Here is a 17,360-nt window from a genome sequence, read left to right as displayed (position 1 = left end):
TTGTAACAGGAATTTTCTCTATATAATTGTAAGATATTATTATGGACAGCATCTTCCGTGCCCCTTCACTTGCTGCTTTTGAGAAACATTTCTGTTGAGTTTTTGTTCTTTCATTGTTTTGAATCATCTCTCCAAGTACGAACCTGCTACTTGATCCGAGGATTAAATTCAAGGGCTCCTTTGAGACTCCTAAAAATAATCCACTGTTGAGTGACATGCGGCAGGGCCAGTCGCCTCCACAGCCACTGTTTGTCTTGCTGTGGGGTTTATGCCTCACAAGATGGCGACAAAACGCCAAATATGTATCGCGGAACATCTTGTTCCAGAGCTCAGTGTCCGCATCTCTCCATTGTCATCACCAGTCAGTCAATCTGACACCAGTTCATAAAGCGGTCCGACAGATGTTTTGAAAGGTCAAGGCTGCAGAGGGGATGTGTGCAGGGAGCGTCACGTTCACCTCTCACTGACAGCTTTCCACTCCCCCACCCCCCCCCCACCCCCCCCCCCCCCCCCCCCCCCCGACGCGCAAACGCCGCCGCACAAAAGCAATTATCCAAGACAACGGCTTGCTCATTATGCGTTGATATTTTTGTGCTTTAAACGTGCAAACCAGGGAATAGTTGAACCCTGTGAACTACAGTGGGGTGTGGAGGTATGCTCGTGCTGGGAGCAGGTGGGTGTGTGTGTGGAGGCACCGTCACGTGACGCTGCGCCCTGCCTGCGTCCCGCTGCTGTCCTCCTGCTGGTATAAATCCTCCTCTGCGCCTCCACTCAGTCCTTCTCTCCAAGCCGAGCTGTCTTCAAGTCCGGGCTACACCGTAGCTTCGACTTCACTCCTCAATCATGGCTGGTATGTAACGTTTCTTTCACATTTCAAGGTCTTTGTTCCACTTTGTGCCAATCGGAAAGTTTTACGCGTTATGCGTAAAGTTGCCGTGATTATGTTTTTATATTATCCTGTCTCTTTTGGGGCTGTTACCTAACCCTAAGCCACAATGTGCAGTTAGACTGGCACTAATCCAAAGTACACTCCGTTTAGTCCGTCTTCATTTGTGTTTCGTTGTCATCGCTATAAATGAGTGTAACTCGACCACCAGCAGACAGCAACCATCATTTGTCACGTAGAAGGAAAGCGCTCACCTAATGCGCCACCTGTCTTGTTAGTTGCACATTATTTACAGTGTTTAAACTCTACCGTGTGAGTAGGAACTTCAATAGAACAACTGGGTATTACATGGCATGGATTTAGAATACATTTGATCCATCATGTCCCTGAACATTTGAGAACCAGAGGACTCCATCTCTACACCTAACGTGTCATTGGTGGTATGATCTTAATGAACACTGTCCTCAGTCAACTCTTTAGGTTAATTGATATCTCTCATTCTGAAACTGCCTGCAGCTGCCTCGAGCTCCGTTTCTACCAATTGAAGAGGGGGCGTGAGAGAAAGGGGGTGTGGCACTGAGTGGAGGCACTGACACAGAACAACTTTTCCGGACAGGCCTGAGCAATGGGAGCCATTGTTCCCTGACTGGCCCGAAAACACAAACTCCACGCTCGCTGGGTTTTCATGCACACTAATGTTATTTTATGCTGGTCATTGGTAACACGGTAATGACTTGGCATCCAATCCAAGTGGGATTCAAGTGTTAAGCCAAACAACTGCCCCAGCTGCCAGGATGACCTCATTGGCTCAAATTTATACATCTTCTCACAGGGAAGTCATTGTGCTAAACCATGACTTGGCAGGTAGCTGATAGTTTTCCTCCCAGTCAGGTGGTGGGACCGAGTATACGCACCATGCTGCAAATAAAACTCGCCTTAATGAGACATTTGATCTGCCTCTGGATCCAAAGCTTGTATTTTTCCCGAAACAAGTCAGAAATCTTACAGTGTGGTCAGATCATATTTTATTTTAGTCACTGGAAATGACATGTCAAATAGTTTTCAAAAAAAAACATTTTCCCAACTTGAATGACATCAATGCACCTATGTACCAGTGTGCAAATGTTGAACTTGTCTCCTCTTTGGGTTTAAAGATATAAATGGTTTTAACCTTCAGAATCGAAGTATTGATACTTAAAATGCTTCTTCCATTACTTGGTTAAAGCTGTCCCGACATGAATGAACAAATCTGATCTTTTGGATTGACTTCACTGTCCACTGGACTGTACCTAATGTGACTTGTTAATGTTTAACTCATTGCACCTCGTGTGAGACGAATAAGTGCAAAAAATTAGTTCCAGTTAAATAAACCTTGTTGAAATCACTTTTATTTACTAATGTGTTTGGCTCTTCTCCATCATATTAACAAGTGTAGTTTGGTACCAGTGCTCACTACATATTGTGCTTCTTTCCAGATCAGGCCTTTGTAACGCTGGCTACAAATGACAGCTATGCCCGAGGTGCCATGGTTTTGGGCAAATCCCTCCGCAACCACAACACGTCCAAGAAGCTGGTCGCACTCATTGGTCCACAGGTGTCAGATCCTTGCCAGTAAGAAACTTTTCTCTGCAACCAAAAATCCAACATTCCTGAACTGCACCTGCTCCTGTCGGCTCTTACTCCCTCCATCATATCGTGAACCTTCAGGTCTGTGCTGAAGAGGATCTACGATGAAGTGCGGGTGGTGGACGTGCTGGACAGCGGCGACACGGCACACCTGGCCATGATGAAGAGGCCTGACCTGGGCGTTACCTTCACCAAACTCCACTGCTGGGCCCTCACGCAATACTCCAAATGTGTTTTCATGGATGCAGACACTCTGGTGAGACAAGCAAAGCCTTTCAGCATTCCCTCTGGAAGCCCATCGACATTGTTGTCGTCTATAAATGAGTTTGTTTGCTTGTCTGGACTTGTTTCCATCTGCATCTTAGGTACTTTCAAATATAGATGAGCTATTTGACAGAGAGGAACTGTCAGCTGCTCCTGACCCCGGCTGGCCCGATTGCTTCAACTCTGGCGTGTTTGTTTACCGTCCTTCTATGGAGACTTTTGGCAAACTGCTACAGCACTGTACGGAACATGGCAGCTTTGATGGTAAGCCAAGAGGGAGACATTTGTTTTTACACATTTACTACCATTTTTTTTGTTTGTTTTTTTTTGTGCTGAGCTCAAAAGTAGACTGACATGGCTGTAGTCACATCCAGCATTGAGGCGCATGCATCTTGACGTCTAATAACACATTGATAGCAGAGACTCCATATTGATACTGTTCAGACTTCAACAATTGTCTCGTGACTGTTGCGTCCCATATGCGTCTTTGAGCTCCAAACAATCCTAATTTCCACAAGCGAGTATTGTGTTTCATGTATTTGAACTACAGGCAACTTTTTTGCGACCTTCATGGGACATACACAACATAACAATTCACTGATTCTAAAGTGAAAACTGTCGCTGAGGTCTTACCATTTTTCTTGTCTCCAAATCCAGTTAAATTTTTCTTGTAGAATATCTTTGTTTTGGACAAAATATGGACTTAATAGGTACTTCTGCCTATGACAGTTAGTTTAAGCGTTGGTTCATTCTGAGGGATGTTTTAACATTTAAAAAAAAAAAAACTTTTTGAGTTGGATTGAAAGATCAAAGTCTGTGAATCCGACCAATCGACAGCTGTTTGTTTGTACAGTCTGGCTTTTGTGTATTCTGCTCATTAGTTCGATTAGTAGATGCTGCTTGACAGCTTTTGTTTTGTTTTACTCCCTCGCATTTGACATTTTCCCCTCAATCTATTTAAGCTAAGCTAACCAAAGTCCAAAGGTATTGTTTTGACCCCATACACACCTTGCTATATGTACTATGACCCGACACCAAGATGTTGGTTTAAGACAAAAATAAATTGGTGTCACTTAAGGCTAACCTAAAATTTTTATCTCATTTTATTATGTAAACTTTAGTTGGGTTTTTTTGGGCACAAGACTTTGAAGAGGTTTCAGTAACATGATGTCAAACCAGGCTTGTTTATCTTCTGCTCTTACTGAGGCCTTTATCAAGGCCCCTGCACCCGGACACAAGGCTTTTCAGTCAGACTTTCTTGCTCTGAGTTATTCTCAGGGGCTCTCCGGGGAGGGGTGAAGGTTAAATTTGAGAGGCCTCGTTTTGCACACAGCACTGTTTGACATTCAGTGAGTCGTCAGCTTCGAGCATATACTGAAACTGAATTGTGGCCGTCGCCCTGGCTCCGTATCAGCTTTAGTGAACAGCTCTTCTCAGATCGGTGGCTAAAAAGAGTCGGCAGTCTGCTACTTGGTGCCGTCGCATACTGCAGGTTCACCACTTTCACATTCCAGAAAAAGAACATCTTTTTTAAACGGGACATAAACTTCTGTCCTGACACTCAAATCAGGCCTTTGCTATAAAAAAAAAAAAAAAAAGCTGCTCAGTAAACATTAAACCCAGACAGAACTGTTATTCATGACTGAATTTTAACACTTGACTCTGCTCAAATACACACCTGAATCAAACATCACATTCCTGTTACATTTTCTGAGCTTGTACTGCAATGTGGACGCTACCACTTTCACCATTGGCAAAATATAAAAAGAATCCAAAAGTAGGTAGGTCCGGCACAGCGGATTTGACTTATACATGGCCTGAATGTTTTCTACTGCCTCAAACCTTATACATATAAGTGCATTTATTGGTAGTGCAACAAAACATGCAAGCTGTCAGAATAAACAGGACAGCCCATCTTGATCACGTCGCTGTTGCTTCTTAAACTAATTGGTGGATTCATGCAGAATCATTTCAGTGAATGCTCCTTTACAAAGGCCGCGTATGAAACCTTGCATCACTTCAGTTGCAATTGGAAGAGTGAAGGCTCAGAATTGGATTCCTCACTAAACCAGTTGCACCAATATACTGATGAGTCCAAATCACAGCTTTCACCCAAAGGTCCTGAACAATGCCAACACACAAAGACAACGACGACAAAAACAGGATGTTGTTTATAGTTGGTGTTTGGAAGTGCTGGGTGCTGGACACTTGTTAGTATGTCTGAAATCTTGCAACATGAATTGACCTTCCATCTCTCCAATAATACTGTGAAAGGGATTCCACCAGGAGGGGTTCGTGAGAACAACCAATTAGTGAGTTTGGTGTGAGCCAACTCTTTCAGAGTGCCGACTTGTTCTGGCTGCCACAAGTGTCAGGAATATATCATCTCACGATTGTAATACAAATACAAATGGCACAATTTCAACAAAAGACTTGATTTGTCTAATACTGTTTTGTTTTTTTTCTTGCAACAACTTCAAATGTGACGTTGGCATCTGCATACTTGATGGCATGCTAATGGGTAAAGCCGTCATATTTATAGCCCGGGATGGTCTTTTCATGTCCACTGGGGTTTGAGTTGAGGTTTCTTTGACCTTTAGCATTTCCCTTCCACTCTACTATATGGAATACATGGCCCGTGTGTCTTGCCGCAGCTTATCTCGTGATACTGGGGGAGGGGGAAAAAAAAAAAATGTGGCTAAAAGAGAAATCCTTGAACCCACGGAGGGCCCATCTTTGCATCTGTGGCTTCAGGGTCATCTGGTGCCAAAACAAACTGGCACAGTTTTAGATGCACCTTCTTGCTGAGCCCTGCTCATCCCTTCAAAATGAATTCACTTTGGCCCCATATTAAGTTTTTGAAATCCCTAGAGGAGGCCGAGGGCTCGGACAAACGGCCGCAGCGATGTGCGTTATTTAAAACTGCAGAGGTCTGTGGTTTCATCGACGTGCAGTCCTCGAGTTCTATTGACGCCCAAGTTCTCGTCTTGTGCCAGTTTATTCGCTTCTCATGTGACGAGAAGGTGAAGCAACTCGGCAGCAGGCGTCAATGAGCTTGTGTTTTCAGTCAACTTGGAAAGTCGAGTTCCTCGCAGATCCAATGATGCAACACAGGAGCTTTTCAATAAGTGGCTGTATATTTTAAGATTTACTGACCTTCTTAAAGTCATGCGTATCCCTGCACCCTCAGACGGTCTCCCTCTGTGAGATTATGTAAGCACTTAGCCGGTTCTAAATTAGCCGACATGACAAAGGGTGAGTGGCTGTCCAAAGCCTCCCTTTGGACCACGAGGGCCTGAGGCAACTCGAGTGCATGCTTTAAAGTGAGCCTCGCTCAGAAGGCAATGCTCATTTACATCATCCCTTCAGAGAGGGAACTTTTTGAAATACTTGTTTTACATATAATTGACTTGAATAGGAGTGGAGGTTGGATGAAATGTTTAGAGATTTCAATTGACACGGCGCCTATGTATCAATATGATAAGGACTATATGGGGAAAAAAATACTGTCGGATACATGTTGAGTGATATACTATTAAACTCAAATTTTTGGTGTACACTAATCCCTAGTTCCACTAAGTGAGGAATTGAATAACTTGGCTTCACTAATTGACTGTAAAATGCCCCAGTAAAAAGAGGGCAATCCATGCAGTCTGGCACCGGGTGTTGTGTTGGAGCTGCAGTCGATCCAAGTTCAATGAACAGACTGCAGGTTGTAAATCTTTGCCAGATGAATGTATGTGTGGGGGTATGTATGTTTGATATGTTTTCCTCACCCAAGAGTTGGGTGACGACCGTAAAACGGATCTGACTAGAATGTCCTGTACACCGTGGCTCTTTAACCTTTTGTGCCGATACTGTGAGGTTGGGACGAATCTACTCTGGGCACATGCTTGGCTTGTAGTGATGTGATTTTACAAGAAAACTGCACCTTTATACAAATCGAATGACTTTACCTTAACGATGACGTGTCACACGGGATGACCATGTTGGATGTTCGAAATGTGAGGAAACATGGCTGCCACTGCTTGTTGACACTAACATCAATAGAAAACCTTCTCTAGAGGCAGAAGTGTACCCATCATCACACACGTTTTTGTCATTTGTACATGTTGCGTCATTCTGCTGCTTCTTTTGCAGGAGGAGACCAAGGTGTTTTGAATGGCTACTTCAGTGATTGGGCAACGACTGACATATCAAAACACCTCCCCTTCATCTACAACCTCAGCAGCATGGCCATCTACACTTATCTTCCAGCATTCAAGCAGTAAGTCGGCGACACTCATTCGGGAGTTATGGAAACTCTTTAAATCACAGTTGGGACTTGAGCATTGCGGCAATGTTCCTTCGACACAATAAACTCCAGCGGCTTGTCAATGTGACTGAAATCTTGCGTATTAGAGGCCAAGACGCAAGTCGACACTTGATCACATGAACAACCAGTCACAATGTGACATGACATCGGGTTACGCGCGAGATTCCAGCAGCTGAGCCCTCCGAGTGTCACCGAGCAGGCCTCAGCTCTGGGTTGGATATCCACCCTGAGCTCCCAACAGCCGACGCAATTCCTAAAATAGAGCACGTTATTTCGAGGCCTTTTATGTTTGCCTCCCGGATTGGACTGGTCATTGTGTACCATGTTCCTTGTTTCATGTTTTCGTCCACCCGTCTCTCCTCATGGTAACGAGGCTCTGAGGGTTTGGCATTTCCTGGCATCGGAATCAGACCGACAGGAAAGATAAACATGTCTTTCGCCATTGCTAGTTTGTCAGCGGTGGTGCTGAGAGGCCTGGCAAATACAACAAAACGCACTCCGCGGGAGCCGATTCAGATTTATTTGTGTACACATGCAGACTGCCAGTGCTGGGAAAAACGTGTGATAGTTTTGCAGCTCCTCGCAGTAAAATGAGACTTTAATCGGTATGTTTACAGTTTCAGACTTGGTTCTAATTCTCAAGTATGAATATTTCAATGGTGTAAACCTACTTGTCATGTGTACTTTGAACTATCAGAAATCTTTGTTTAATGTTGGTAAAAGAGCTTAAATCCTCGATGATATAATTTTAGTTTGTAATGGTGTTTGACCATAACAATAATGCATTAATTTATTCACAACTTAATGTTTAGAATTAAAAAGAAATTGCTGATACGAATGAGGTTGGGTTACAATTTAATAAACATCTGTTAAATTTCCTACAATTAAAATGGTTCAAAGCAAAATAGTAGAGTGCAGGTGGTTTTTTTTTTGTCTCAAAACAATAATTTTTTCAGTTCCACAAACTAGTACAAAGTTGTCGTCACTTCCAAGTCAAACTAATGCTTAGAAAACTTCCAATTTGCTGTGAAGATTCCTTTTTTTTTTTTTTTATGTTTTTTACGATTTAACCATTTACTGTTGCTAAGCTCAACTCGGTTTCTCCTCATCGTCTCCATTTCTCATTTCAGGTATGGGGCCAATGCCAAGGTGGTCCACTTCCTGGGGAAGACCAAGCCGTGGAGTTACACGTTTGAGCCCAAAAGCAAACAGATTTCGGGGAACGTGCACGATGCCACCTCACATCCCACCTTCCTGATGGACTGGTGGATGCTGTACTCCAGTGCTGTGGTGCCCATGCTCCAACAGCAGTATGGAGACCAGCCGTTCGAATCCGGATGCATGGAGGTACGTTGGAAGGTTAATGCTTGTATTAACCTTGTGCAATGTGCCTGATTTCAACGATGAGTCTTTTCCAAGAAGACCGACCTTGCAGGCACTTCAAGTGGATTTGTCCACTTTTTTCTAATATCCGATGGCATTCGTCCAGTTAATTTACAAACCCTCCAAAAAAAAATGTCTGATTGAAACGCCTCCTTGAAGTACTAACTTTTGTCTGTTTCCAACTTTCCTAACCATCAATATGCCAAACTGTACTTTCCTGTCAATCTCTACTTAAAACACAATGTGTTGGTTGTCGGTAAAGGAAAACGCTACTTGTAAGTACAGTAGATTGATGTGGTTCTGTCAGTAAGTGTAACTTCTTCTGTCTTCCTATTCACCTCATGAAGTTCCAGTTCAGTGAAATGATCATTTGTGAGAGTGAACAGGTACGGAGAAGATGACATTGCTTGTACGGCGTAGTCTCAACCGGTAGTTTGCAACTGTTACCGCTCTTCATTTTAAACTCTGAGCGTTGGTGTGTGCGCGCCTGCCTGTTGCTGTTAATCTGGAAAGGCTATGTTTGGCGAGCTTGGTGCTTTCAAAAAGCAAACATAGCTAGCGGTGTCCTCAACATGGTTTTCGTCAGATTCATTTTTGTTTGTCCTTCCTGCTTTCATTGTCTCCCTCCTTCTCAGAGCTTTCCATGTCAAGCCGAACCCCAGATGTCCTCGGAAGAGCGGAAGCAGAAATGGGAGCAAGGACAGGCCGACTACATGGGAATGGACTCATTTGATAACATCAAGCGGAAGCTTGACACTTTCCTCAAATGAAGAGATGACGCATATAAAATGAGCACTTGCAGTTTATATATATATATATTAAAAAAAAAAACTGTCTCCACATCTTTTCGAGAAAATGCTGTAAAACAAAACGGCGATTTTGGTTTCTACGCGTCTTACGACTGAAGACGGATCTCTCCCTCCACCAGCACCAACGCAATCTCACTCCAAAGAAAGTGCAATCTAAATATGAAAAGATTACTCAAATATATATAAATACTTTAATCTATGCAACATGGCCATTATTCACTTAACCCTGATACTTATTCTGTTACACTGTGAAAAAACAATCTGAAACCGTTTGTCAACATAAATGTGGTTAAAGTACTGCAATAGTTTCACATCAGTTCTTTTTGACATAACATGAGTTCAACTGGGCCTTTTCTATCAGTGTGAATATAATCTGCAATAATTTTTGTGTACATTCTTCTATTTTTTTTTTTATCATGAGGTCCCCTAGTGGGCTGCTTATTCTCTTTTCTCTAAAGTTGGATAGCTCTTGTTTGTGAATTAAACCTGCTTTTGTTTAACATGGATAAAAACAAATGTTTACAGCACTTCCAAAGGCCACATGGTCATTTACATGTATACTGAGTGCCTTAGTGTGTTGCTCTCTTTCTCTCTCTCTCGCTCTGCTGCCATCATCCTGTCGGTTTCTGACCAGCATCCTCCTCATTGGTGATCAAGACTGGGATGCTGGCTACACCTAAAACTTTTTTTTTTTTTCTGGAAATATTAAAAACATCAAGTTTGGGATTTGCTTTGGTGTTATTTTTTCTCTCTCTTTTAAATCATGTGTTTGGGGGGGGGGGTGGGGGGGGGGACTGCCCATTCCATTAAAAAATGGAATTGATATCTGCATGTTTACATTCCAAAAAAACTAAATTTTTACCTAAATGTATGACTTCCCAAAGCAAATGGTGCCTTGGATAGTTTTTTTTTCTTGAACTACAGCATTTAATTGCACTTGTAAAGTCAATATTTTCATAATAAAACCAGGCAGCAAAATCTCACATGCAACTTTAGGATAATCACTGAATAGAATCTACTTGGTTGAAAGTTAAGGGATTGAATTCTAACTTCTTAGCTTCCATATCTCACCTCGTAACAAGTCTCACCAAGAGCCTGAAGTGGATTTCCTTCGCGGAATAATTTCTTCTCTCGATGCCAGGATTTTTAGGAAATCTTGATTTTGTTATTTAAATCCCTTCAAAATTATGATAATAATAATTTGATTCACTCTGGGCCAAGTTTATGGAGAGTGGAGGGTAACAAGCTACATTTACCCCTGCAGTGATCACTTAACACCAGGCACTTTTCCTGAGCTTAATTAGAGAGGACAGAGATTTATAGATTGTCTGTTGTTGGGTGGAACCTATGAGGCCTCTTCTTTCCAACGCTGCAATAGAAACCTACCAATTACTTTAAGTTAACGTTTGATAATAATTGCAGACAAGTCCCCATCTTGGGGCATGAAGGGAAGCTCATGATTTCAAACTTATGGTATATTACTTATGGCTGTAAATCATTCTCTCCACACAGCAAGAATACTATCAGTCTGATTAGGAGTTTGCATGTACGTCCTGTGTGCTTATGTGTGTTTACCTTGTGATGGACTGCTAGCAACCTGTCCAGGGTGTATACACCATCCAGATTAACTCCAGCCTTGAGCAACCTTGAAACGGTATAAAAAAAAATTGACATTTTAACATTAAACATTTTTCAATATATTAGTTTTTCTAAGGTTCGACTGCATGACGCATGAAAGATAATCAGGAGAAGACTTGGGTGCAACTCTATCTAATTTGCTTAAAAAAAGATTAAAAACAAAAAACAAATCTAAAAAGTATTACACACATATACATATATATGAGATTAACAGGTGCGTCACACAGTGATATCACTTTTTAATGTGGATTTCTAGGGACAGTTTAATGTGAAACTCAGTGTTACAATACTTTACTAATTGAAAATTACACAACTAGTTAAATTTTTGATTTGAACATCGTGTACTGTAAACTTCAGAGCTATCTGATATTTTATTTTGTAGCTTATTTATTTATTTATTTATTTATTTGTTTTTATCGTTTGATACAAGAGCATTCACTTCCGCTCACCTCCTGTTTCGTTTCAACCGACTGGACTCAAAGTCGATAATATGTTTTATTTCAAAACATAATTAAACGAGTATTTTCAAATATTGTCCTGCAGTTCGTGATAGAATATAGAGTTGACATGGTGTTTGAGCGAGTTTAATCAGACTTTGCGTTGCACGTGAACGCCACATCGAGCACGCTTTTTTTTTGTGACACTTTTTTTTTATATATAAGTTTCGCTCACAGTAAAATGTTTTCAAACCGGGCCATTTAGCTGCAAAACAAATCAACGACGCAGCTGTAATCATTAAATCCTTACCTTTCTGTGACGGAAGCGTGCGTCGAGGCTGAGGGAGGGTTTCCTCTTGACGTTGATCCGTGGGGGAGGCGTGTCGGGAGTTCGTGACGACGCGGACTGCGTCCCGAGCAGGAACGTAAACACACCATTCCACCAAAGATGGCTCCGCAGTCCGTGCTCCGGGCGACACTGCTGGTGTCATTCTCCGTCCTCCTCACCGTGCTGCTGGGCTTCGGGCTGCCCGCGCTGCTCAACGCGGCCATGCGGCTGGCGGGGTTACCGGAGACCAGCGTGACCGAGTGCATCGTGGTGCTGTACGCGGTGTTCGTGCTGTACGTGGCGACGCCGCGGATCCCCAGAGGGCTGCTGGAGGTAAAGGGTGATCGGTCCTGGGATCACGTTCCCCTCTCCGTCTGCAGTATTCAGTGATGAAACTGTGTCATTTCGATAGTATTTCTGCAAATACTTTCGGTTTATCACTTGTTTATTACAGTCATTTGAACGACAGTGGTTCCTGCAACCCTCGATCTCTGAATGCAACGTGTAATGCATTGTGATCTGTGCAAAGTTTTAAGAATTCGAGAATATTATGACAACTTGTTGCACTTCAACTTTAAACTGCAACGTGTTTCATCTTTGCACTGATTAAATATCTCCGATCTCTAACTGTGACAAAGTAATGGTTACTTTTTGTTTTGTAAACAACCCAATAAGTGGTTGAACTCCAAACCCAGCAGAAAACACATCAGACAAATGTTCTTTTTTTGTTTATATACTATAATCCTCTGTCCTCGTTTAACCATCCCTTTTCAAGGACGTGTTGGGCAGTGGCATTATAGTGCTCCAGGGAGCTGGTGGGGGTCAAGGGTCATGCCCACTGTCCCCAAAGCTTATCAATTTGAAATAAGTTCAGGCAGTTTGACATTTTAAATTTATTCTATTTCATGATCAAAAATAGCATTTTTATTTTCAAAGAGCCACTGCAGTAGAAAAAAAAACAATGATTTAAAGCCCTATTGGTATGTTTTACTGCGTCTCTACTGGGGAAAGTGACATAGTTCTGTTTTCTGTTTCTCTGTGCAGGTGAAAGGGAAAGCCGTGTTCATCACAGGCTGCGACAGTGGATTCGGTCACGCGCTCGCCAAACATCTGCACAAGCTCGGCTTCACGGTCTTTGCTGGATGCTTTCTGAAGGTAAACAGCAAGACGTAAAATTAAACGAATTTCAAGAGAATCGGCTGGACGGACGCAGCATTCGGTTAAATGACGCAAACGAGGTGTTAAGTGTGACCCGCGTCACCGTTGCAGGATAAAGGGGGAGAGGGTGCAAAGGAGCTTGAGGACTTTCATTCAGATCACATGAAAGTGGTCCAGCTGGATGTGTGCAGCGACGAGCAGGTAAACCAGGCTGTGGAGTTCATCAGAAGTAACCTGGAGGAAAGAGGTAACTGCCTGGAATCAATCAAAAGCTCTCCTGGGAAACAGTCTCACGCGTCTCCTCATTTCAGACGTCGACTTTCTGTCCCTGAGCAGGTCTGTGGGCGGTGGTGAACAACGCCGGCGTCTCCACCTTTGGAGAGGTGGAGTTCACCTCCATGGACACCTACAAACAGATGTCAGAGGTCAATCTGTGGGGCACCATCAGGGTCACCAAAGCCGTCCTGCCGTTAATCCGCAGGGCAAAAGGTAATACGCCACCGCAGCTATCGCACCACCCCCATGATAATCGGTCACATATTAACACGAGGTGGTTAAACTGTGGCCATAATGACAAACCGCAACGATCTGGAATGGAACACAGCTCTCCGGAGTTTGTGGGATTTTTTTGTTTGTTTTTTTTTTTGCCCAAGGCGCTTTGCAAAGGATTAGAAACTTTGTGGAAAGTCCGGATGTAGAGAAAGTAGAGCTGCTCAGTGTCCCATGATCCCTGCAAGGAATGCCAACAATGCACGTCTCTCAATACAAAAGAAAAACTGAGTTGTAAAGGGAAATGAATGACTGCAGCTCAGGTTATATAGCATGTGAGGCTGCACAATTCTAGAAAAAGCCACAATATATCATGATGATGTGACTATTTAGCACTCACCAAGTCTGATCTGCACAGTCGCGGACGTCCACGTCGTTCGATTTTTGTCTGATCAGCCAAATATATCACTGTCAGGAGGATCGACAGGCAATTTAATCCCCAATATGTGCAACTGTGCTTGTGGATATTGCAATAGCGATAGATGTGGACTATTGTGCTGCAAGTGTGATAAGTAGTGTTGTGCGCTGGGAGCAAACAGATCAGACTGATCTGTGATGCTTCGAAAAAGCAAATATGAAAGTCTGACTGTTTAGTAAATGCGTTCTTCTGCAGTGTTAACTAAAAATCAACACGGGTGTGTTGCAACTGTTGAAGGTAATGTTGAAACAAGAGACACGTTCTTGGAAATAATTTAGCCAAAGGCAGAAACTGGAAGATTGTTGGTTCTCGTCTTGTGGATGTAGTCCGTCCTCGGCGCAATAACAAATGTTGAAGATTGAATACCACAAATGAAAGATGTAATATACGGCACCGTTCTGGATCCGTTGTCATTTCCTTTCACGGACATTACAGATCATTCATGGACATCTGAATTCCAGTTTTGCGGTACCTTGTGTCTCTGACCGCAGGCCGTGTGGTGAACCTGGCCAGCATGTACGGGAGGATGGGCAACGCCATGCGCTCGCCGTACTGCGTGACCAAATACGGCGTGGAGGCCTTCTCCGACTGCCTCCGCTACGAGATGAAGGCCTGGGGCGTCAAGGTGTCGGTGGTCGAGCCCGGCAACTTCATCGCCGCCACCGGTATCTTCACCCGTGACATTGTGGCGGCGACGGCCGCCAAGCTGTGGAGCGAGGCGCCCCCGGACGTGAAGGAGGATTACGGGAAAGCCCACTTCGAGCACCGCGTGGCTCTGATGCGCTCGTACTGCAACAGCGGGCAGAAGGACGTGACCCCCGTGCTGGATGACATCACCGACGCCCTCACGTCCAAGCGCCCGTACACGAGGTACAACCCCTCGGAGCCACACTGGTGGATCCGAGTGCAGGTGATGACCCACCTGCCGGGCGCCATATCCGACTTCCTCTACTTCTGAGAGGGAGGCAGTCCTCGCCTCGTCCGTTCCACCCTCAGATCCAATCAGTCGGCGTCGCGCTGATCGACAGACTCGCCCTGGAGGGACTCTCTATGTATTCCTCAGCACTTGAAAACATTCACTGATCAAGCCTTATTTTTTTTTTTTTTTTTTAAATTGTATGTAAATTATTGCACTTTTTTTTGCACAATTGTAGCTTTATCTATACAGATATATTCTCTGATAAGTAGTAACTACTTTGTGTGTGATATCAACAGGACTGTGAAACAATCATAGCTATAAAAACGCTGTCCGAAATGCTGGCTGTTATTAATTCTTTATAGTCCCCTTCTTTGTAACGTTTCTTCTCATGGGAATCATTTTGTTTGTGTTGAAGTGAAGCCCCTGTTGCCCCGGAACAAACCGAGGTCGGTTACTCTCGGGCCACGCTGGGATTTTGGCCCGACTCACCCCAGTTACATAACGGGAAAAACAAGTCTCACTTTGTCTCGCCGGCTTCTGCGATTGAACATCTAAAAAAGCTGCCACCCTCCTCTATCCTCATGATTTGTATGCAAATAAACAGCATTTCATTTCAGATTACGAGCAGCCTCAGTTCGCTCCTCTGAAAAGCTGGACAGAAGATAAATGATGGTGCCAGGACATGTAATTTTACAAATGTCCACCTGGGGGCAGTCATGCATCACACATACCATCAGGTAACGTTAACGTCTCAAGTTGAGCTGCTTTATAAAAAAAAAAACATTTATCGAAGCAGTGAACAACAAATGTGTCCAGCAATTTTTTTGGCGGGTTGAATTGGTGACGTCACACTTCAAATGAACAACAGATAATAGCAACAAATCATTTTGATGCCGTTTATTATGTCTTTTGAACACTCTAATAAACTCTCCTAAGTTATTACACCTGAAGACGACCCCACCACCCCCCCCCCCCCTCCATAAAAACAGTATCAAGGGCATGACGGGAACATTTTCACAGCACTGCCTGGTATCATTCCACAGCATGACACTGGTTCTTCATTCTCTCATACAGTGGAGAGGGGGGGGGGGGGGGGGTAAGCATCATGAGACAAGGAACACCATAGAAATGTAAGCAGCACAAAAGCACCAAAGTTCAAAAACACACCAGCCACTTGGTCTGAACATCATCAAGGAATCCCACCCCCGCGTGAAGATTTTAAAAGAGTCCCGGCTGCAGCTCTTAATCACAAGGAACGGCTTGAGAATCGATCTCTTGATAACGTCCGTCACAACTGACTTCAGTGTCCTTATAACGCAGATTTCAATCCATTTCTGTACAGCTACAAGGCTCTGCTCATGCGGCCTCCGTTGTTGGAAAGTGAAAAAGATCCCGGTAACAATATCGATACAGGGAGATACTGTAGTTCTGAATATCAAGTCAAACATTTAAATATTGAGGATTCTTTTAACATATTTTAAGTGGCAAGACTGTAAAAGTAGATGTCTTACAATAGTTTTACAGAGACAATTAAAAAAAAAAAAAAAAAACTATCCTCGGAAACCATGACAGCTTCTTCACAACCAACGACACCATTACTGGAGGTGCTCATGAGATTCAGGTCATGATTACATCACACCTGGAGATACGCTTCTGAATGAACATCATCTTCTTATACTGTACATGTAGGCATTCACTGTTTATACTTTATGAGATCGACTGTGGTAAGGTCACTTGAAACCACACACAATATCAACTGATGGGCATTTAATGCGTGACAGAAAAAAAAAAAAAAACCCAAAACAAAAGACAAGACCGACATTTTCAGCCTACATCAATGTGAGCGTTACATGTGAAAATATTCCCTGTCGGGACGTTTTCAGACTTCCAAATAAAAACAAAAAAGTTAAAAAACAAAACATGGCTCACTGATCACCCAACTGATGCACATGCAAACCTTTAACCAAATAGCACGCAGCAGTGACGAGAGAAGTGGGAAGCACAGATTACAAATAAAAAAATAAAAAAATGGGACACTAAACCTTTGGTTGACAAAAAGCTGTGAAGGCACATTAAAATCTCCTTAAATCCTTCAAACTGGGGCACGATGCGTTGGCGTTTGTCACTTCGGTGCTGCGTAATAACCGCAGAGGCTGCAGGAAGTGGGAGCCGGAGAGAGAACATTTGGCCTAAATAAATTAAAAAGTGTTACGGCTGCAGGTAATCAGGTCGGTAAAACATGACAATATATGGTTGCCAACATTCTTGTGCTAGCTAGAAATTAAAATACAGGCACAAATATCCTTTGTCACTTTTTTTCTTTTGTGTAAAATTACTCAAAGCAACCCGTTCGGTATTAAATAATCCTGCCGAAACCTTTTAATCCTGGAATGTTGTTTTCGTATTCTTTAATAAGATATAATCTCACTTTGATTCGGATGCAGGCTTGGTATTGCAACGTGCAAAATTAGCACATGCTCTTTTGGCCTCATCGTAAATCAGCCTGAAAGTCAATTGTTTCAGAACTCAAAAAAAAAAAAATGAGGGAACATTCTGACGTATGAATAGCTCCGTCAATCACCTGGGGACTGCGGGCTCACGCCCATGCTTTGTGTTCTTTGTGGCATGAC

General features: G+C 43.2%; 2 protein-coding genes across 3 annotated transcripts; both read left to right on the top strand.

The window, feature by feature from the left end:
• Nucleotides 1-736: 736 nt before the first annotated feature.
• On the top strand, nucleotides 737-10,007 carry LOC308144070 (glycogenin-1-like). Of its 2 annotated transcripts, XM_080515100.1 has the most exons (8): nucleotides 737-850; nucleotides 2,362-2,497; nucleotides 2,594-2,768; nucleotides 2,878-3,040; nucleotides 6,917-7,043; nucleotides 8,222-8,438; nucleotides 8,822-8,860; nucleotides 9,110-10,007. In XM_080515100.1, exons 1-8 carry the CDS (start codon nucleotides 844-846, stop codon nucleotides 9,242-9,244), a joined length of 999 nt encoding a protein of 332 aa, XP_080371226.1. In that variant the 5' UTR covers nucleotides 737-843; the 3' UTR covers nucleotides 9,245-10,007. The 2 variants fall into 2 exon arrangements, with proteins under 2 accessions (XP_080371226.1, XP_080371227.1); XM_080515101.1 differs by lacking the exon at nucleotides 8,822-8,860.
• Nucleotides 10,008-11,806: 1,799 nt separating this feature from the next.
• bdh1 (3-hydroxybutyrate dehydrogenase, type 1) lies at nucleotides 11,807-15,176 on the top strand (the record flags this gene model as incomplete). The annotated part of the gene is made up of 5 exons (XM_080514728.1): nucleotides 11,807-12,019; nucleotides 12,731-12,841; nucleotides 12,956-13,091; nucleotides 13,181-13,333; nucleotides 14,303-15,176. 5 exons carry the CDS (start codon nucleotides 11,807-11,809, stop codon nucleotides 14,767-14,769), a joined length of 1,080 nt encoding a protein of 359 aa, XP_080370854.1. The 3' UTR covers nucleotides 14,770-15,176.
• Between the last annotated feature and the right edge of the window lie 2,184 nt (nucleotides 15,177-17,360).

The sequence above is a fragment of the Blennius ocellaris genome, assembly GCF_963422515.1.
Source record: "Blennius ocellaris genome assembly, chromosome: 19".
Classification (NCBI taxonomy): domain Eukaryota; kingdom Metazoa; phylum Chordata; class Actinopteri; order Blenniiformes; family Blenniidae; genus Blennius; species Blennius ocellaris.
The sequence above is the reverse complement of the archived record's forward strand: the minus strand, read 5'-3'. Positions and strand labels throughout refer to the sequence as shown.